The sequence below is a fragment of the Brassica napus genome, chromosome A2, assembly GCF_020379485.1.
Source record: "Brassica napus cultivar Da-Ae chromosome A2, Da-Ae, whole genome shotgun sequence".
Lineage (NCBI taxonomy): Eukaryota > Viridiplantae > Streptophyta > Magnoliopsida > Brassicales > Brassicaceae > Brassica > Brassica napus.
The window spans coordinates 492,751-513,617 of record NC_063435.1 but is presented as its reverse complement, the minus strand read 5'-3'; the positions used below and the strand labels follow the sequence as shown (position 1 = coordinate 513,617).

The 20,867-nt window shown below is 35.4% G+C and overlaps 7 protein-coding genes and 1 pseudogene across 9 annotated transcripts; 5 read left to right on the top strand and 3 right to left on the bottom strand.

The window, feature by feature from the left end:
* Positions 1-2,008: 2,008 nt before the first annotated feature.
* On the bottom strand, positions 2,009-5,368 carry LOC106403886 (F-box protein At1g11270). The gene has a single exon (XM_013844667.3). It carries the CDS (start codon positions 3,775-3,777, stop codon positions 2,602-2,604), a length of 1,176 nt encoding a protein of 391 aa, XP_013700121.2. The 5' UTR covers positions 3,778-5,368; the 3' UTR covers positions 2,009-2,601.
* LOC106377689 (peroxidase 62-like) lies at positions 4,487-5,559 on the top strand. Its single transcript, XM_048760979.1, has 2 exons — positions 4,487-4,661; positions 5,159-5,559. Exons 1-2 carry the CDS (start codon positions 4,487-4,489, stop codon positions 5,557-5,559), a joined length of 576 nt encoding a protein of 191 aa, XP_048616936.1.
* Positions 5,560-8,693: 3,134 nt separating this feature from the next.
* Positions 8,694-10,493, top strand: LOC106392353 (non-specific lipid transfer protein GPI-anchored 29-like). The gene is made up of 3 exons (XM_048747435.1): positions 8,694-9,105; positions 9,303-9,332; positions 10,165-10,493. Exons 1-3 carry the CDS (start codon positions 8,772-8,774, stop codon positions 10,317-10,319), a joined length of 519 nt encoding a protein of 172 aa, XP_048603392.1. The 5' UTR covers positions 8,694-8,771; the 3' UTR covers positions 10,320-10,493.
* An 846-nt stretch (positions 10,494-11,339) lies between these two features.
* On the top strand, positions 11,340-13,734 carry LOC106380549 (annotated as a pseudogene).
* Positions 13,735-14,042: 308 nt separating this feature from the next.
* Positions 14,043-15,420, bottom strand: LOC106380554. The gene is made up of 2 exons (XM_048747439.1): positions 15,275-15,420; positions 14,043-14,687 (listed from the first exon to the last, which is right to left on the bottom strand). Exon 2 carries the CDS (start codon positions 14,659-14,661, stop codon positions 14,311-14,313), a length of 351 nt encoding a protein of 116 aa, XP_048603396.1. The 5' UTR covers positions 14,662-14,687; positions 15,275-15,420; the 3' UTR covers positions 14,043-14,310.
* A 77-nt stretch (positions 15,421-15,497) lies between these two features.
* On the top strand, positions 15,498-16,761 carry LOC106380556 (RNA polymerase II transcriptional coactivator KIWI-like). The gene is made up of 5 exons (XM_013820330.3): positions 15,498-15,599; positions 15,689-15,841; positions 15,953-16,058; positions 16,389-16,411; positions 16,509-16,761. The coding sequence occupies exons 2-5, from the start codon at positions 15,707-15,709 to the stop codon at positions 16,566-16,568; spliced, it is 324 nt and encodes a 107-aa protein (XP_013675784.2). The 5' UTR covers positions 15,498-15,599; positions 15,689-15,706; the 3' UTR covers positions 16,569-16,761.
* Positions 16,735-18,888, bottom strand: LOC106380550 (NAD-dependent protein deacylase SRT2). 3 transcript variants are annotated; one of them, XM_048747431.1, is made up of 10 exons: positions 18,748-18,819; positions 18,299-18,529; positions 18,159-18,224; positions 18,041-18,086; positions 17,795-17,955; positions 17,598-17,727; positions 17,358-17,522; positions 17,159-17,286; positions 16,980-17,079; positions 16,735-16,907 (listed from the first exon to the last, which is right to left on the bottom strand). In XM_048747431.1, exons 2-10 carry the CDS (start codon positions 18,523-18,525, stop codon positions 16,857-16,859), a joined length of 1,074 nt encoding a protein of 357 aa, XP_048603388.1. In that variant the 5' UTR covers positions 18,526-18,529; positions 18,748-18,819; the 3' UTR covers positions 16,735-16,856. The 3 variants fall into 3 exon arrangements, with proteins under 3 accessions (XP_048603388.1, XP_048603387.1, XP_048603389.1); XM_048747430.1 differs by lacking the exon at positions 18,748-18,819 and having other exon boundaries at positions 18,299-18,546; XM_048747432.1 differs by lacking the exons at positions 16,735-16,907; positions 16,980-17,079 and having other exon boundaries at positions 17,155-17,286; positions 18,299-18,527; positions 18,747-18,888.
* LOC125581644 lies at positions 18,884-20,361 on the top strand. The gene is made up of 3 exons (XM_048747449.1): positions 18,884-19,060; positions 19,542-19,680; positions 20,114-20,361. Exons 2-3 carry the CDS (start codon positions 19,558-19,560, stop codon positions 20,204-20,206), a joined length of 216 nt encoding a protein of 71 aa, XP_048603406.1. The 5' UTR covers positions 18,884-19,060; positions 19,542-19,557; the 3' UTR covers positions 20,207-20,361.
* The last annotated feature ends 506 nt before the right edge of the window (positions 20,362-20,867 follow it).

The following is a 20,867-nucleotide window of genomic DNA, read 5'->3' as shown; positions in this document are numbered from 1 at the left end:
ATGACAACAACACCATATCTACAATTCAAACACCTATAAAAGAAAGAGTTCTCATGAGATGAAGACGAGCGACTATATTGGTGTCATCTGTATCTCGAATCTCACAGCCTGCCTAATTGAATATAAACTAAAAACACAATAAAACAGAGAGAAAATTTTAAAACAAAGGAAATAGAGTAAAAGTCTAAACGACAACGAGAGTAAAAGGGAGAGCCTTTAAACCGGAAACCGACTGGTTTAAACCGGAAAATCAAGATAACGGTCTAAAAGAAACTTCTACCTACTCAGATCATGAGATTTAAACCAGAAAATCAAGAAAGTCTTAATCTTTCGTTCCTCTTCAATAGAGTTGATAAACGGTTTGCCTGCGGTTTGATTACCGGTTTGCAAACTCAACAGCACCGTCGAAGATGACTCAGGTCGTCGTTCCGATGGTGAAAGGTTGAAAATTACCAAAAGAAAAAAAAAGTTTCCCATAAAACTCTCTGTCATTAATAACCCTTTATTTACTTACATTCATGCTTTCTGAATCAAACTAAGAAAAATAAGCAAAAAAAAGGAATATTTTTAATCTTCTTCATCGGACGAAGAATAGGGGACGAGGATCACCACCACCGCCTCTCGCCTTTCTTGTTCCAGACGCTCCTCCTCCACCCTCGCAGCAAGACTCGCTTCCGCTGCCCTCTCTCGCCTTTCTTGTTCCAGACGCTTCTCTTCCACCCTCGCAGCAAGACTCGCTTCCACCTCCCTTGATTTCTCTTCTTCAGATTGAAGCAAGTCCCATCGCTCTCCACATTGTATCTATTTGGTTCTGAATGATTGGTTATGTCTAGAGGTCTGACGAGGAAGCCTGTGGCTCATCAAAAAATTGCGCAACGCCGTAAATATTTATTTAGTTTTAGATACATTACATTATATATATTATTACACATTATGTTATTATAGGTTTGAAGACTTTTTCAGTTCTATATATTACATTATGTCATTATAGGTTAGTATATATGTTATTTTATAATATGAATTTTTGGTTTCCTTCTGTTTGGCCAGTCTTCTAATTTGCACTAAGGTATATTCAAACTCTAAAAATGACGTATTACTAATCAGTTTCAAAATTGCTTTGTATAGGTTTAGTTTGAAATAATTTGTGTCCATAGTTCATACCTTAGTTGGCTTAAGAAAATTTGCGCTAGTTCTTTGGTCACATGGTTTAACAAGAGATCAATGGTTTACTTTAAAACAGGAAAGGAATGCACCAGCTGGTGAGAAGCCAGAAGTAGTACGAACACATCTAAGGAACATGGTGATTATGCCTAAAATGATTGGAAGCATCATTGGTGTGTACAACGGAAAAACGTTTAACCAGATCGAGATCAAACCGGAGATGATCGGACACTACCTTGCCGAGTTCTCAATCTCTTACAAACCGGTTAAGCACGGAATGCATGGTCAAGGTGCCACACACCCCTCTAGGTTTATTCCTCTCAAGTGAAGCCATTACAAGGCTCCATGCTATTTTCTACCTTGTCTTTTATTTTATTTTACACATCTAATTCTATCTTCTTTAGATGACTCTATTGTCTTACAAAAATTGGAATTATTTTCGGAAAAAATATCATTTAAATCATCAATTTTCAAATTTGTGTGAAATGAAACACACTTTTCCATGAAAAAAAAAATCACTCAACTTTTGTTGACGAGCTATTTTAATCATAAGCTTTCGTTGACCATACCACTTTAGATCTATTGTTAGTTAACTGTTATAGTATGAAATAGACTTCTCAGACTCGACAGGTGAGCTAGACTCTGCACTCGTTAACCGACTACTGTCTATATAGATGCTAGTAAGATCGATATACCGAGACCATGCACACGAGTTGCTTCATCACTTTTGACCTTTGGAAACTCACCGACGAAATGGTGAAAAAATAATAGCGACTTTGAAGGCGATTATGGAGACAATCCACCACCGTAGCTTCTCTTCTTCGTCGAGCCACCACCATAGCTTCTCTTCTTGCTCAAGCCACCACCGGAGCTTCTCTTCCTCTTCAGGCTGAACTAAATACTTTATAATTGGTTGGAAATGGCGTATGATGAAAACAAAATAATTTAATTTTAAGATCGATCAAATTACAAATGTTTAGACTATGTTTTTCCACACCAAAAATAGTGAAAACGAATAACTCAATCTATACTAATTTTCAAACTAATATATATTGTATGATGAAAATACTAATTCCAAAAAATAAAAATGCAATAGAAAAACAAACTTAACAAAAATTGTACATCGAACTACAAGACTTTATAAAACATATCATAAAAATAATTACATTGTCTAACTACTTTTAAATACAAATCAATAACATATAGTCAGAACCGTGAGTGAAGAAGAACAATATTAATCTAAAAATAACTAGAAACCTAAGAAGCCAAAATATTAATACATATTATAGTACTAAAAATGACATAATATAAGACCAAATGTTTAACAGTTAATTTATTGTAACCATGCACATAGCTATAAAAATAAGTATCAATTATTAGATTTTACAAAACCGAATATTCCAACCCCTAATAATGTTATAAAAGAAAGTAGTAAATAGTTTAGCGAAGAGTGAACAAGCTTTGGAAATAAGGGACGGCACTTCCCAGATAATAACGAGGCTCAGTAAAAAATTTACCATATGAATTTAATCTGAAATTGTAAAGCACGAGCTTGCCTTCGTCATCGCTGCAATCATAAAGCAATAGCCTGTTGTCAAAGAGTGATGCGACCGGTGGCATTGAGTAAAGATATTTCTCTTCGATACAATTGAGGGTTGACCGGAGATTTATGGAATAAGTTTTGTCCCATGTCACATTGTCTTGATTTAACGACCATATAGTTTGTGTGTCTCCCTTATCCTCCGATAAGCATAGGCGGTCATTCAAGGTGCACATAGTGATTCGGTGATGAGGTGCATATGCAACGGGTATTTTTGCCATTACCGCAAAAGTCTCAGTGTGAAGATGGAACGATAAGACTTGTGCTTCTGTGACGGCGTCAATGAACCAATAGAGAAATCCATGTGCATGCGCTGGTACTTTATCATGTAGTATTGGATAAGGACAAGAAACAATCACATCATGCCTCCAAGTGTTGTTATTGTTCTCGAAAGAGAAAACCTCGCATGTATTAATTTGCCCGTCTAGGTATACACAATGAGAGTTGTACAACCAAACAATCTTGTACATCCCTGTGATATTGTCTTTACCGAATCCCAGGAAAGGGCGTCGAAAGCGGTTAAAGCGGTTATATGTAACTTGAGCAAGTGTTTGAAATCTCGCCTCGGGGAGTTTACGGTGCCATCTAGTTGCGGGATTGATCACATATATGAAGGTGCTTGAATATAGGCAAGCCAGACCATCACAACTCCGTGTAGTTCTCACGTTAATTTCCCTTTTCGAAGCGACAGGGTAACGAATATGGTTCTCTTCTGAAACTAACGTTGCTCCCACACTCAATGACCTAAGAGAAGCTTTTCCACGTTTTTCAAGCCTAGGATGACATATCAGGATGCTCGGGTCTCGAGATTTCTGCTGATGTCTCAGATGTCTCTCCTGGAAACGTGGGGACTCTATTTCAGTTCTCCATTGTTTCGACACAGCTCTAAATCTCAATAGTGATTTCACCGGAAGTTTCTCAAGAATCTGATCTACCACCACATCGTGAGGTATATTTACTAACATATTCGGAATGCTACTGATAGTCTCGTAAACGCCTCGTTTTCGTTTAGGCATCGTGTGATCGATGACTCTCTTGGAAAACAACCGTAGGTTTTTTTGGATTATTTCTCAGAGTTTTTTCTTTTGTGTTTTGTTTTACGATTTGGTTGGAGAGGGAATTGTATATATAGTGAGACAGATTCCTCAATATATATCATATCCTATATTGTACGGACTTCAATTTTTCCTTAATACTTGTGAATAACCGACTCTCTTTATTTTTTTTATACCAAATTAAAGATCGTATTTGTAATAACCGACTCTGGTTGCATATCCAACTAATACCTGCGATTAATAATTGCATATGCTTTTGGGAGAGGTAAGCAAAACTATGGACGGTTAAAACAAGACAAAGTGACATGCATGGGGACAAAATTTACTAACTTTTTAGTTATTCAAACTATGTTAGATCTAATGAATTGACATAAGAACTTTATAACTAAAGTTTAAGAGATATGTATATAATACACACACATATATACTGTAAGATAGATTTTATTGGATAGTTTTTGTTGAAATATAATTTTATTTATCAACAAAAACAAAATTTTCAAATATTTGGTCCTAAGTGGACTAGCTTGGATTGGTCTTCTCGTTTTTATTTTAAAATCTGCATAGAACGGAAACTCAAAGATATATCAGTACGAAAACTTTCTGACAAAAAAGAACTTATATATATTACTGATCGTATATAACCTTTTGTGCGCACATACAATGAAACTGCATGTACAGACGAAGGGACCGTATATACTGGGAAGTAAAACTAGGACGTAAAGATGGAAAAGTTTCATTGGCAGCCAACGTCAAAAGCCTTCCGTCTCAGACTGATGTCATCACCGAGACGCTAAAAGTATTTGCTAAATTCGGGCTTAACACTGAAGATTTCTTTGCTCTCTTAGGTCAGTAAAGTATATCACCATTTGGGTATTTTATATGTTCTCTACTATTATTGTCATCTTACTACAGAACAAATTACACTGTTAACATGACAGCCCCGGGTTCCAGCTTCGGTCTGGTTAGTTTATTGAGAAATAAGTTTAGGATTTTGCTTTAAAGAAAAAACAAATTACACTGTTTATCATAATTTCGTTGTTCTTTGTAGACAGACGTAGCATATCGTTTAATACCGAAAATCTCTAAAATAGCAAATTGCAATTGGTTTTGATATTTTACAAATTAAAAAAGTAGTCGTCACAATTTTATGCGATAGTTTTAGTTATGTGAAATACATTATAAAATTATTTAACGAATAAGGACATAAACTTCTATTTGAATATAGAGTATTATGAAGAAAAAAAATGTTAGACTGACACTGTTTGCAATGTATATCATCACTGATGACGTTATTATTTAAATAAAACAACAACATATCGTCTTAACATATTTAATTAAACAGGAGCTCACACAATTGGAACTGCGTCTTGCAAGTTAATCACGGATAGGATAAACAGCATCGACAGAAGCTTCATTGTTTTGAACTTCAACCCTCTGTTCTTGGTGATGCTGCAGCAGGCATGTCCTATAGGCTGCGACGGTTCAAGACGCGTGGCTCTAGACACGGGGAGTGAGCTCGTCTTCGACACATCCATTTTCAAGAACATCCTCAACGGAAGTGCAGTCCTCAATATTGATCAAAGCCTTTTGAACATTCCGACTATTTACCGTCTGCTGCAGGAGTTCCTAACGTTTGAGAGGTTCAACACGATATTTGTGAGGCCAATGAATAGGATGAGTGAAATCGAGGTGAAGACAGGGTTAAATGGAGAGATTCGACGAAACTGTTCTAGGGTTAATTAGTTAAACCTTGATTAAACAGTTATTATGCTATGCCGATGTGGTGATCAGATTAGTACTAACGTAGGTGAAAGGATGGATCTTAATGTAATCCAATCATGTTCCAGATTGTTTTCTCAATGAATACATATGTACGTTACAAGTAACTAAGGATTTTGGTTTGCTTTCCACATTTTATATGTTTTTTTAAATACTTTCTTTTTAAAACACAACTCGCATTTTATATGTTTATTGTTACCTTTTGGTATTAAGTGATTGTATCTGAAAATTTTGGTTATCTAACCCTAAAAAGAGCTCAAACTTAAATTAATTCTTAGATATTTTTTTCTTTAGGATTTGTTGTATTTATGCTAATTACTAAAGAGAATAAAACATAAATGATGATATTCTTGAGTTGTTTTGCCTAAACTTACAGCTATGTATCCCCTATATATTAATTGAGGATCTTTTAAAAAGTTATAACCTGAATTTTGTAAAAATTAAAAAAAGACCTCATCCTATGTGGCAGTTGTTTAAGCCTTCTAAAATCTGACGTGTCAGAATTATAACACATTAAGAAATAGCATAGTTTATAAATTAACTCCCTAGCGAAATACAATTTTTGACAGTCACATATACATAGTCTAAAAATAAGACGGCAGGTGCGCCTATGCTATGTAAAACCATAGTGTAATCCATCAGTATTATTTATTGTGTATGTTTTTCTTATCATGTAAGCATAACTATTTAATAACGTCTACGAATACATTTTATAGGGAATAAATATCAAATGTTCTCATTTTACGTCAAGTTTGTAGAAAATAGAACATGTAATTTTCTATGCATTATGTACGAAAATAAACAGACCTACATCACTTACAAAAATTATTGACAGGAACATTATCGTCAGAACATTATCGTCAGTTAATATTATCTACCTTGATTAATAAGAACATTCACCACTGTAATAGAACTATGCTACACAAGTTTCAGTTAATCTTCCTGATTTTTTCATATCCACTTTATTAATTATATTGTATATGTAGCAAACGTGGTTTACCAGAAAAATTCAGTCACTTGATAAAAAACTTTATAATTTGTACTATGATATTGTTTAAAGGGTCATAACTATGTCTGTTTGCATGAATGGTTGGGGGGTCCTTTTTTTTTGTAAAACAATGGTTGGGGAGTCCTTCTTCAGTTGGTTCTAGAGAATTTTTGTTCTAAAATCATGTAATTATTACTGTAAGTGAGGTATATAAAAACGGCAGATTACTTTTGAGTTTCATGTGATTCAAAAAGTACTGCTCTACAATTTAACCGGTTCATATCACAAACTAATTTAGGGTTATGTTAAATCAATCATTACCAGTTTTGGTATTTATGTTAAACGAATTTAATCAATTTTTTTTATTTCTCATTTTTCTTCAAGGGAAAGCTGCCCATGGAAATATTAATAATCGTGTGAGATCCATAAAATATGTTTGTTAAGTCTTTGTGGCCAAGGCAATATATTATTAATATATTTTATAAACTAACACATTAACCTATGGAAATTCATCGTAGTGGGAGACTTTATAGCCAAGACTATTAATTAAGCCTAAGGAACTAATGGAAACTAATTAATATATAGAGCTTATATGTGAGGGCGTATCAATTGAGAATTTGCGGCCAAGGCTATTAAATATTGCTTATGGTAATCCGATCAAATATCTCGGTAGTTATATAACAAGCTGTTTTAGTTTCTCATGTATGTATATTAATTGAAAATCATTTAAAAAATTATAACTCTAAGTTTGTACTAATTAAAAAAGACTCTGATTCGGTGTCATTTAATTAGGATAATAATTTAACTTACGTGACAGCTTAAAAATCAATATTGAAAAAATGTTGGTTCAAAATTTAATTACTAGAAAACATTATATTAATCTAAAATATAAGAAGAGTGTATTATTTCCTTAAATAAAAACTACGAAATTACCTAATGTGATTAACATAAATATGACAATTAATGATTATGAATAATAAAGATTTGATAACAATTTTTACATCCTTCTGAATTTTTGTTTAAATTTATATTATTAAAAAACAATAAACAGTGACATTAACCATATAATAAAAAGTTAGATTTTTTTTCTCATATGTTATATTTTGAATTTTCTAAAATGACTTTAAATTACAAAAATGAGGAGACATTATATGTTATATTTTAAATTCGTAAAACGACTTTATATTACAAAAATGAGTAAACCTTATATGTTATACTTTTCTTATATATTAGATTTTTTTCTTATATGTTATATTTTGAATTTTTTAAAACCACTTTAAATTACAAAAATGTTAGTTTTCCTTAAGAATACGATTAAAAACATTAAAATGACATGTATCAATTCGATGGTTGATCTGAGACCTTTCAAAACCATATGGAAGATAAATGTCAAAATAATTCAACTGTGAAAATAATACTGTTGAATTTTTTTAAGAATGTGTTCGGTGAAAAAAATAAAATTTTTGTGGCATAATTTGCTTAATGTCCAATCCGATCAACCCATGATTTATTAATTATAGTTTAGTTCCATAATTTTTAATAAAAATTGATCCGGTCATCGGAAAAAAATTATATAATAACAACAAAAAAACATTATATATGTATATATAAAATGATCCAATATATAAAAAAAATTATCGATAATATATATAAATAAATTCACCCTGCGCAAGGCGCAGGTCTTATCCTAGTATATTTTTAAAAGAGTTGTTTACTGTAGTCAAACATTAATATTTATACACTCAAACCCAAGATAGTTACAAAATAAAAAGATTGGAATACAGCAAGCACTGACACGAATACACGACGAATATGGTATGATAGCAAAAAAGTTTGAAAACGAAATCCTACAATTTAAGGAAAGCGTGTGAAGAATATATTTTACTTGGACTTTCTCTTTGTTTCTACTTCAATATTCTTCCAATAAAGCAATTTTAGGTAATAAATCAATTATTCAAAATAAAACTCTTTAATGACAAATGTTGATTAACTTAAAGGATCAAATCAAATTAAAATGGTCAAGTTATTTCATTGAGATTCCCATAATAATCCACTAAACGCGTACGCAAAAACTACACCGTTTACCTAAGATCAAACCTATATAAATAACACAACCCTTCTTCTCATTTTCTTACACATTTCTCTCAAAGTGATCAGACGAGTTAAAAAAACAACAGAGAATCAAACAATGGCCGTCTTCTCCGCCGCGCTTCCTCTCCTCCTCCTCTTCCTCTCTGTTTCCTCTCCTTCTGTTAACGGAAACACTGCACAGTCCGTCGAATGCTCCGCCGTGATAATGACCATGACGAAGTGTTTGCCTTTCGTGACGATCGGTAGTCACGTGGAGAAACCCGAGACCGCGTGTTGCTCTGTTATCAAAACCGTGCTCGACACGAAAGCTGAATGTCTGTGCGAAGGGTTGAAGAGCAGTGCCGCCGCGGGAATCAATCTGAACCTCACTAAAGCCGGTACTCTTCCCGATGCTTGCCAACTCAAAGCTCCTCCCATGCCTGCTTGTGCATGTAAGATTTTTCTTCATCATCTCTCAGAAGATCTTTTGTAGTTGTTCTTGTTGTATATAAATTAGGTTAGATCTATTGCTCTCCTCTAACCGTTATCTTTTGTTGTTATTGTTGTTGTTTTTGTATATAATATTTTTGGTTAGATCTTGTGCTCTTCTCTAACAGAGATCTTTGTTGTTGTTGTTGTTGTGTTGCAGTGTTTGCTAAACCCCCTGCTAGTGCGCCGGGTATATCCTCTTTCTCTTTGTTGATTTCATCGTAAATCAATCTTTAGTTTCTTTGATCTTTTTTAATTTTATTTTGCATGCCATCTGAAAATATTTACTTTTGGATTAATAATCAAAATTTTTTTTTTACCATTGTTATTTATTTTCATGGTTTGTGAAATTTCTGATTTTTTCACGCTTTGGATCTTTGGACTTCTCTTGCTTGAAGCATGTTTTGTTTCACTTTATTATTATAACAATAAAGTAGGGGAACTGTAAAGTCAATAGACATTACGATAAAAATGGTGTTCTAAAAAATACAGTCACTATTTAGTAACCTATTACAAGCCAAAATATAACCAAAAATCATTTAGTTTTTTTTGGGTTAAAAAATCATATAGTTTTTGACACCGAATGTACCATAAACAGTCGAATCATCACGCTTCGATTGACTCAAATGCTAGTGTCTCTTGTTATATATTAATAATAACGAAACTAGCAAATTTGATTGATGACGATCTGATCACACTTTCAATATGATGTGTCTCTGGTGCCAATGAGGTTCAGTGTTCTGTAGAGATAAATTACTTGTAACTCGCATCATGTGACCAAAACGACATATTATAGTAGCAAAGCTTCTGTAGCATACGTGATCTCTAGTTTATTTGTGCACTGAATTATGTAACTAAATATGAAAAGAGCATTGTTGAAATCTCCATTACGTTTCTGTTTACTTTAGATCATATAGATAAGTTTTTATGTTCTCTGCTAAATTCTCCTTAATGCATGTTGATGTATCAACTTTGACTATGTGTTTTGACTATCGTCTACTATGTTTTTTTTTTTGTAACAGCTCCAGTTCCGGCTGCTAGACCACTAAATGGATCGGGACCAGGTTCAAATTCTGCTCCAGCTCCAAGCCCTTCTCATTGTAACCATGGATCTTCAATCTCTGTCTTGTCACTTGCAATCAGCGGCGCATTGGTCATAATGTTCACCCGTATCTAACACCCCTATCATTTTTAGTTAAGAGTTTGCTTTTATCTTGTGAGTAACTATGGAGTTCTCTTGTTGAGACCGCTTATTTTTAGTTATGACATTATAAAGACTTGGTTATAATGTGTGCTCTGTCACACATTCTTCACTTTTATTATTTTAATAATTGAGGGGTTATTATTTATAGATTTTGTTACATTTAATCACAATAACACACTGAATCATCTATCGAAAACTCAAACGAAATGAGGCAAATCAAGAGTTCGTTTGTAATCTTAGAGAGGAAGGAAAGGACCACCCTTATAATCCGGGTTAATTTTTAACCTGCATGCGTAATAGATTTATAATTCACAAGGTGGTCTAAACAGTTGGTTGGGTAAGAAATTCAAAGATAATACTATTGATTATATTCAATGCATATAAATTATTAGTTCAAAGATAACAGTTAATTATATTCAATGCACATTAATTATTCAACTAGGCTATTATGCTATAAAACTTCTTAGTCTGTTACAGATTTCATTCTTAGTTTGCCCTTTATTTTTAGGATTAAATATTGAATACACCAAACTTTAGAATTATATATACACATAAATATTAATAATTGTTTTTTTTAGAATTTGCTTCCTGTTAAATATTAATAATTTTTTTGAACAGCAGAAATAATATTTGTATATGTCTACACATAAATAGAAAACGAAAACAACCCTATAAGTCTATAACATATTTACATATATTCAAATTCATTATGTTGATTGCATTATGATCCGAGGTTGAAAATGATGATATACTTTTGTTTCTCAGTATTATAGAGGGTTCAAAAAATATAAATAATTAACTACATTTCAAGAATATATAATATTTTCTGTAAATAAAAAAATGAATTTATATAACTTTCAACATAGGTTAAATCAGAAAAGTGAACTTTAAAGTTAAAACTTAAAAAGTAAAAAAAAATAAAGGTAATTCACGGCCTTGTATGCATATAGGCCTGATTAAAAATGAGCCCACCACTCATTTTAGTAAACGAGCTCCGTCATATATAAACCCTAAGTAAAACACTTTCTTCACTTATGGCTTCTCTTTCACGCCACTCTCTTTGACTCTCTCTCACTCGAGCCGATCGTCTCCTCCACCGTCAAAGCATTTCCCCTCTCTCCTGGTACGGAATCAATCAATGTCTCTGATTCTAATTCCGCCATGACTCTCGATTTTGATTGCAATGTTCTTCCCTGTGTAGTCGTCTAATTTCGTTTTCCCCTTTTAGCTCCTGAAATTAGGGTTTTACTCTTTCTGGGTTTGATGATTTGGTTGTAAAGTTGAAGTCTTTTCGTCTGTCAATGTCTTAAACAACAGGCTTATAAGTTTGCACACCAGATGTCTGTTGATCTGTGCAAGAAGAACCCATCTTTTCTCTGGTGCGACTGTGGTTATATGAGCAGGGGGAAGTTGTGGTGCTTTCAGATCATCTTGTTCAGACACTGGACTTAGCCCTTCTTCTCTCCTCTCTCCTCTCTCTTCTCTTCTTAGCTTCTCTGCATTTTTTCTGTTTGATTTTATTACTACTAAACTTGAAGAAACAGTTCCCAAGTAGTGAAAGTTTTCCCCTTTTGGATCTTCTCCCAATGGGGAAAACTCAGCTGGCTCCTGGATTCCGGTTTCATCCCACTGATGTCGAACTCGTTAGATATTACTTGAAGAGGAAAGTGTTGGGGAAAAAGCTCCTCGTTGATGCTATTGCTGAGCTTGACATCTACAAGTTCGAACCTTCTGATTTACCTGGTATTCATTTCAAAACCCCTTCTTGTTCTGTTCTGCTGGTCCTTTTTATCTGTTCTCTGTCTTAGGAGTCTCTGTGTTTGCAGATAAGTCCTTTATAAAGAGTGGGGATCTGAAGTGGCACTTCTTCTGCCCAAGGGAGAAGAAATATTCGACTGGTGTTAGGGCGAACCGTGCGACTGCCTGTGGTTTCTGGAAGACCACAGGGAAGGAGAGAGAGGTTTTGTGCAACGGTGAAGTTGCGGGGAAGATTAAGACTCTGGTTTATCACTTTGGTAAGTCGCCTCGTGGGGAGCGGACTGATTGGGTTATGCATGAGTACAGGCTTGAAGACAAGGTGCTGACACAGAAGAATGTTCCTCAGGTAATATACTAATCTAAAAATGGCTAGTATAATTTCAACTTGTGCTTGTGTATCTGTCTTTGTTGATTTCTTATGTTTTGAACTGCAGGATACTTATGTGCTATGTGTTCTATTCAAGAAAGATGGACCCGGACCTAGAAATGGAGCTCAGTATGGAGCTCCGTTTAAGGATGAGGACTGGAGCGATGAGGATGTTCCTGCTACCAACGATCCAACAGTCCTTCACGGAGAAACCAGTCTTGTTGTGGCATCGTCTTCGCTTGTCCCTAATAAGGATTGTTTTGGTGGCGTGATGATATCTGAATCGTGCGTCTCTGATCACCTACCAGCTACAACAACTACTACTACTAGAGATCTTCCGCAGCTGAATGAGGCGGCTAACACTCCTATGTCTGCTGCGCCACTTCTTGATTCTAAAAGCACTGCCTCTCTGGCACCACCGACCCTTGAAGCTCCCACCAACAACTATGATGACTTATTTTCAATGCTGGATCTATTTGTTGACGAGGATGAGTTCTTGCGTTTCTCTGAGCCCAGCAACAATGAGGTAGGTGTTCTTTGGCTTAGTGTCATAATATATGAACTGAGACTGTATCATTGCGTGCTAGGCTAGTAATGCAGCTCTGCAACTGTTAGTGTTTTAATGGCTTTGGAACTTTAGTTAACATTAAATAAAGCTTCTTTGCCCTTTAGGAAAAGGAATCTAATGTCTCATAGCTTATCGTTTTACAGATAAGACATGATCCCAATGTCTCTGCTCCAATCTGCTTAGGAGAAGGAGAAGACATATTCAGCGAACTACCAGACTTCAGCAATATGCATACCACCAGCATGCCAAGGACGCGCTCTTACGACCTAATTGAAAACTCGGAGCTGTACTTGGAGCTACAGGATCTCACAGCTCCATTAGCACCACCTCAAAATGGGAATGCCAGTGACTCTTATCTGAGCAATCAAGGCCAGTTTGATTTCTCCGCTGCGGATAATGATGAGGATCCTTATGGCTTTTCTGCGTCCATGGGACAAGGACCAGACATGTGAAAAAGAGGTTTGAAACCAAGAATCCTCTTCTGCCAATTCGGCTCTCTCCTTGTCTGAAATGCTCATTTGAGAGAGACCATTGAACCATGACTCTGAGCACCCTTGTATATATTTTTCTAAAACTCTTCTTTTAGTTTGTACTTTCATCATCTCTTCTGTCTCGCAAAACCTCCATTAATTATCAGCAGTCTCTAGTACTTCTTTGGATTCTCATGTTTCTAAAATGATGACTTGGATTTTGCAGTGGTTGGTTTACCCATTAGGGAAAATATTTAAGATCGAATATATATAATCTTGGATCGAAATAACTTCATTAAAAATCATTCAAAAATTTCACTAAATACTAAAAGTAGCAAGCCAAGAAAAAACAAGTAGTTATAATAAAGACATGAACCAGGACAAGGTCATGCTTCTTGGACATGATAATGGTTATGTCCAAAACAACAGCGTTTCTAACATTTCAGCGTTTTCTTGAAAACATCCATATGTATACGTAACCTTTTAAGAACCACATATACCGATAATAAATAAAACTTTAAATAAACATGACATAACGCAAATAATTTGAGGCAAAACGCTTCAACTTATTGAGCCTCCCTCTGCTAAAACAGCAGCGTTCAACAACGTTTTTTTTCGCGTTTCAACATTTCAGCGTATTCTTTTCTTCATTCATGTACATGAATTTGTCTTTATATAAAAAGCCTATGCTGGTAAATAACAAAAGCATTGTAAGTAATAAAACAGATTTAACCTCTTGAATACTGAAAACCAACCTCGTCATAAGTCTATAACAGAGAAAATGGTTTTGATTATAACTAATCAAGGCACTGGTGTCTTGTCAGAAACTGAAGAAGACTTGTCCAGTGATTTCTGAGGTTTAGAAGCTGTTAGAGCTGCTTGTTCGTCTTGGACGAGTTTTCTAAGTTTGGTCTGGAGGCCACGAACTCGATCCTCGGTTCTCCTCAGCTTCCTCCATCTGTAAGCAGTCCAAAGGAAAAGACCGCCGTAGACAACGGTATAAGAACCCCAAACGTATGGATAAGCTTCGGCGTGATCTCTCAGTTTCTTGTATTGTTCTTCAATAGCTCCTACAAAACCAGGAGCCACTTGGTTTGGTGGTTGGCTCTCCTGGTTTTCTAATCCGCTCTGCTCCGTAGTCGCCGATGCCATCTCAAGTCACACAACTGAGCTTCTGACTAAATTATGAAGCAAAACAAAGCAGAGAAAAAGAACAAAAGATTATTTAAAGCAATAAGACGAAGCTTAGAACATACAGAACTAGGTCTAAGCTCAGTCCTTAATTACAAATTGAATCTACAAACTGATAACAAGTAAGAATAAATAAATAAATAATTTCATGTTATAGGATCAGTTCTTACTTGAAATTAAGAGTTTCAGTGTGAAATCTCAAAAGTTCATATCATATAGTGAAGTGCTTCAAATAGTAGGATTTACATTGAGTTTATGAAGTGAACTAAACTAAGATCATATGAACAGAAGAAAAAAAATCAATCTAACAGATCTAAAAGCAATATACATGCTTGGGGATCGCCAGTTTCTTAGGATTTGGAGGAAGATGCAACCCAAAAGAGGGACGAGATCTATCATGGAATGAAAAGGAATAGAATTTCAAAGCAACAATCTCTGAGGCATTTTCACAAACACTTTCTATGCATCTAGGACAGTACAGCTACATAAATCACGAAAGGAGCTTTTCATTTCTTCAAAATCATGAACAGGATCTAATGTCTTCTAGCAATAAAGAAAAACTAAACCAAGTTACCTCCTGGAGTTAGAAGAAGCGTTGACAAAGTCGCCGATGATGATTTCACTAATGAAGAAGCTCAGAGAGCCATCGCTGCTTAAACCCCTAAACCAGATCTAAGATAGGTGATGCTACTTGTTTCCGTATCGGTTTAGTTTGGTTTACGGATTTTTTCTTTGGTTTAAGTTAAAAACCGAATATAACACGGTCCGATTCCAAATTTACTTCTAATTTTATCACACTCGCTACAACAGCGCGTGATCGGTGATCGCTTTTAATAAATACGCGAGCAGAGAGTCATTGGCGTTTCGCTTCCCTTCTACCGCTGCAGTGTCACGACCAGGTCTCCCTTGTTTCCGTTTTCTTTTTTTAATTTCTCGGACATTTGTGCGTGCTAGTTCACTTTGGTCTGAAAAGAGCCTTTTTGTACAGGTCAATTCGCTAGAGACAATGTCGTGGAGAGGAAAACGAAAAGACGATGGTGTACGAGCATCAGATGACGATTCTGAACCTCACGCGCCGGCTAAAAAAGTTGCAAAGCCAGCCGAGGACTCCGACGAGTCTGACGACATCGTCGTCTGCAATGTAAGTCTAATAACAGTGACATTTTAAGGGTTATGATTAAGTCCTGATTGTGTTGATGGTGTTTTACTCAGTTTAGGGTTTATGATTGTTTTGTTGGGGATTTGAATACAGATATCTAAGAATAGGAGAGTCTCTGTGAGGAACTGGAACGGCAAGATTTGGATTGACATTCGTGAGTTCTATGTCAAGGACGGCAAAACTCTCCCCGGCAAGAAAGGTTAACTCTTTTTTTCTTTCTTTATGAGCGTGTTCCTCTTGTTCTCACAGTTTAGCTTTGTAACATTGTGTTTGCTCATCTGCTTGTTTAGTTAAGTTTCTGCATCTAGTCTGGAATTGAGAAACTGTATATGTCAGGGTTTTCTAATAAACGATTCTTTGGATTGGGAATGTTTATGTTCTAGGTGTTGAGTTGATGCTGTATGTTCCAACCTGAAATTGGTTGATAAAAAATTTCAGTTTCCTAAGCCTGTCTCTAGGAAACAGTCTAAACTAGTTTGCTTTCTACATGTAATCGTGTTGACATTGACAAGGTTGTTATATGTTGCAGGTATCTCTCTAAGCGTTGACCAGGTAAATTAACACCTATCTCCCCATTTTTATGACTTTCACATGTATTTGCTCTCTACTGTTATCTGCTTATGTCTGACACTTGAATGTTTTCTTACAGTGGAACACTCTTCGGAACCACGCAGGGGATATCGACAAGGCGCTCTCTGATCTTTCTTAAAAAGTTTGTATAATTAGTAGTAAACTCTAGTAGAAGATGACTCAGTGTTTTTTTTTGGATCATCTAAAGCCTTTTGACAGAACACTATATGTTCTGTAACTGTAAGCTTTGGTGTATCTTTCTATCTCTTTTGGTTCAGACAAGTCTTGTTTGGACGTCAATTTTATGCATTTAAAATGAAGATTACTCTTTATTTTCTGTTGAAAATTACAACTTGAGAAGATACATTGCAGGAACTGAAGTATTCATTAAAAATTGGAATGTTACAATCAATTGATTGATAAATCTCTATACAGCTGGGACACCGAGTGATCCCACATCAAGAACTCTGGGTAATATCTGCACCAATCAGATGAAAAAAAATGCTAAGTTTTTGAAGGATGAAGATAAGAGATAAAACTATCATCTTACCTCACCAACCCTTGCACTGATTTTCAAAGGAACAATATCATCAGCTCTGGTAACACCTATATTAACAATTGCAGTCATTGCACCAGCTTCATGAGCCGCTCTGCAAAAAGAAACACATATGCTCCTCAATAAGATGTAAACTCAAAAAAATATGGTAAGAGATTGTTCTCTGGCATTACCTGACAAGACGAAAAGCAGACATTGTCATCAAAGACGAACCCAACACTAGAAATGCATCACTTTGTTTCGCAGCTTCCATTGCTTGAGTAGCTCTTTCCTTTGGGATGTTGTCTCCAAAGAAGATTACCTTACAAAAAAAAAAAGAAAAACATAATTAGAAACAGAACTTAAATGCTTTGTGTCTATCTCAGTTCTTACATCAGGTTTTAGTACTCCTTGGCACTTCTCGCAAACTGGTATATGAAAACCATCTTCCCAAAACTTCTCATCGATCTCAATATCACCATCAGGCCTTTGTTTCATGCCAAAGGTCTTCTCTGATCCTGGTTCTCCATGATCAATACTTTCTAATGCCTCTGCCCACTACAGTAAGAGTAACAACTTTGCTGATTATCCATCACGCCAAGATGATTCGAGTTATGCTATATTAACGCTGACCTTAGGATTGAGAGCTTTAAGCTGATCCTGAAACAAGTCTCGAGGAAAAGAGAAGCCACAATCTAAGCACATAACAGTATATACTGTGCCGTGTAACTCAAGCGGATCACTCCCAGCACGATGATGCAACCTAAAAAACTTAGACCTTAAGAGCCAACAACATCCAACAGAGAAGAGAGATCTTTGATAAGTTTTACCTGTCAACGTTTTGCGTTATGATACAATCAATTCGTCCAGCTCTCTCAAGTGATGCTAAAGCAGTATGAGCTGGACCTGGCTGTGCTGCAGCGAACCGTCTCCACCCAGCGTAACTCCTTGCCCAATACCGCCTACGAGATCTGCTTGATCTAGTGAATTCCTGTGAAAAAGAGAATTGTAGACTGTAAAATAAGTAAACAAATCAAAAAAAAAAATCACTGACTTCAATCTTGCCTTCAGATCACCTGATGGGTAATTGGTTTGAAACCAGAACTATATGCTCCATTGGGACTGCACCAAACAATATAATCATTACAAAACCAAACCAAGACCATTAGATCAAAATGAATGAACAATAATAACCTCCTGTAATCAGGGATGCCACATTCAGTGCTAATCCCAGCTCCAGTCAAGATGGTGAGTCTTTTACTATTCAAGAGAATGAAGAAAGCCATTAGATTTAAAAGATCATATATATATATATGCTGAATAAAAGATGGTACCTTTGCTCAAAAAGTTGATAGAGCTTATGGATATCTTCTTTATGAGGAGGATCAGCATCAGGAACTATCTTTTTATCCCTAAGAAACCTTGGAGGTGCTTTTAATTCGTTTCCTAAAGAACCACCTGGGATCGAAACTCGGCATGTTGTTCTCACAAACCGTCTACATCCTTTAAACAGCATCACTAAGTTTCCTCTAGACCGAAGTGGTTGACACATGGTGAACATGTCTGAAAATAAGAGAAACATTAAATCAGTGTATAGCTAAGTAATGAATCAAGCAAGCTTACGTGAAATAAAAGGAAGAACATTCCCATTATCATTAGAAAAGTGATCTAATGAGAAATGGCACTAATGAGAATAAATCAATCGACTTTCACCGACAATAAATTCACAGAAAAATAGAAGCTTAGGTTTGAATAATAAATTTAAAAAATCAAAGAGCATACCTTGAGAGGTCGTTAATGGCGGATGAAAGAAACGAGATTTCTTCAGTTTTTTTTTTTTGGTTTAATTTTTGTATTTTTTTTTTAAATATCTCCAGAAATAAAAGAAGAAGGAAAATAGAGAAGACGAGGAGGATCGGACGTTGGAAGGTCCTTCTTGGTTGAGTAAGTAGCCACGTTGCGCGCTTATCCACCGTTATATGTTTCACTTAACTAAACGGTGTCGTTTTAGAAACAAAAACAGAGACCTAATTAAAAAGAAGCCACCGAGATCTCTCTCTCTTCGTCGCCCGACGAGTTTTCGAAGAATCTCCGTCGTAAGTCAAATACTCTCATTTTTTTTCCGATTGTTCTCATTTAAACTGATAGATAGTTTTGATTCTGTATGTTTTGATTTTAGAAATGATTCGATTATGTTACTCTAGCTTCTGTTTTCTCTCAATCAATCAGTGATCTGTTACAAGAATGTTAATTTTGGTGATTATTATTAATATCTTGAGTCAATCTTCACTACTAGTAAATGCTTTGCTTTTTGAATTTGATTATAACTCCGAATGGTGACTGCGGTTTTGGGTTGAGCGGTGCGGGACAAGCGGTTTAAGTATGATGCGGTTCTAACAGTTATAAAAATGTATAGATATAGGGTATATATAGAGACTTTTGTTACTGTTAACTGTGGTGCGGGACGGGAAGCTGGTTACCATTCGAAGCCTATGTTTTGTTAAGATTAGTTAGGATAGTCTTGACTGAGAGAGAGATGTTAATAAATGATTTAACTGAGCTGAAGATTCTTCACAGAGATTGGAAGGGAGAGATGCCACACAGAACAAGGCCTTTGACGGGACTCTTGCTTTTCACTGGAATCAACGCTGTTTTGGTGCAGACCATCACTCCTGTCTATGACTTCGTCTGCTTCTTGCCTTACTGGGAGAGAAGGGTATGTTGACTCTCAAGACAATGCCCACTTTCTGTTTTTTTTTTCTGTTAATGTCTCCAAGTGTGTAGATTAACATTTCTTTTAAGGACGTGAATCTCTTATGTGTCTGTGTATAGTTTTACATCACTATGTGGATGAATCTTGTGGAGCGTTTTGTCATGTTACATAATGCTCTGCTTCAAGTCATATTTAGTAATATTACCAAATGCTGAGCATGTTAGCTGAATCTGTTTCTCATATAGAGGTCGTAATAGGAGCTTAACTATCTTGGAGCAGTTGTTTCTTTTGGCATAGTAAATTAACGAATTTGATCATGCTGCTGTATCATTTATACACCCAACAATTTCCTCACTTTTTGTGTGCTATCTCATTGCCAATCTCTGACTAACTTTGGCTTTTTGTTTCTCTGTTGTTTACATTGAAATTTTGATAGAGAGAGCGAATCCGGAAGGAGCGTGAAGCGGTGGCCGGATCATTAAACAGAACATCCTCAGCACAGGATACTACTCAAGCATCTGTTGGTTGATTCAACTCAATATCTAAAAGACAGTCGCAATGTTTCCTCTTGTGTAAGAAACTGTTTACACTCTTAAACACTGAATAATTGAGAGCCTGCAGAGCTACCAACCCGTTTTCATAATGGCACATTATAAAGGCCCAAATTGGGTATGTTGTCTTTAAGTTGCTGCATATGGCCCATTAGTATCGAGTATTGTTAAGTTCAGAAGTCGCAATCTTATCATAAACTCTCTCAACACTACTCAATGGAAATTCTACAACACAATCCACGTTTTCAAAATCATCATGTCGTAGAAATGATTTTACTGTTACATACACACGAGTTATAAAATATTATATCATCGAATAAGACAAGTAGTCATATGAATAGTATGTTATGCGATCCTCCATGTTGTTAAATATTCGACAGCGAGGTCCCAGCTTGTCTCCTTATCCAAATTCTTAAGCATATTCCCAAAAGACCTAAATACGACAGAACACATAAAGTAATAATCCACCACAAAAAGAAGGTATATATTTATATGTTTTAGGTCAAGTTAGGCAGCTATAACATCAAGCTCCACGAAGCTTCATATTTCAATTCACACAACGACTTGAGCTAAACAAACAACTGCAAAAAGTATGAAGTCGATTTCTCTATTTGTATAATAACAAATTCAGATCAAGTC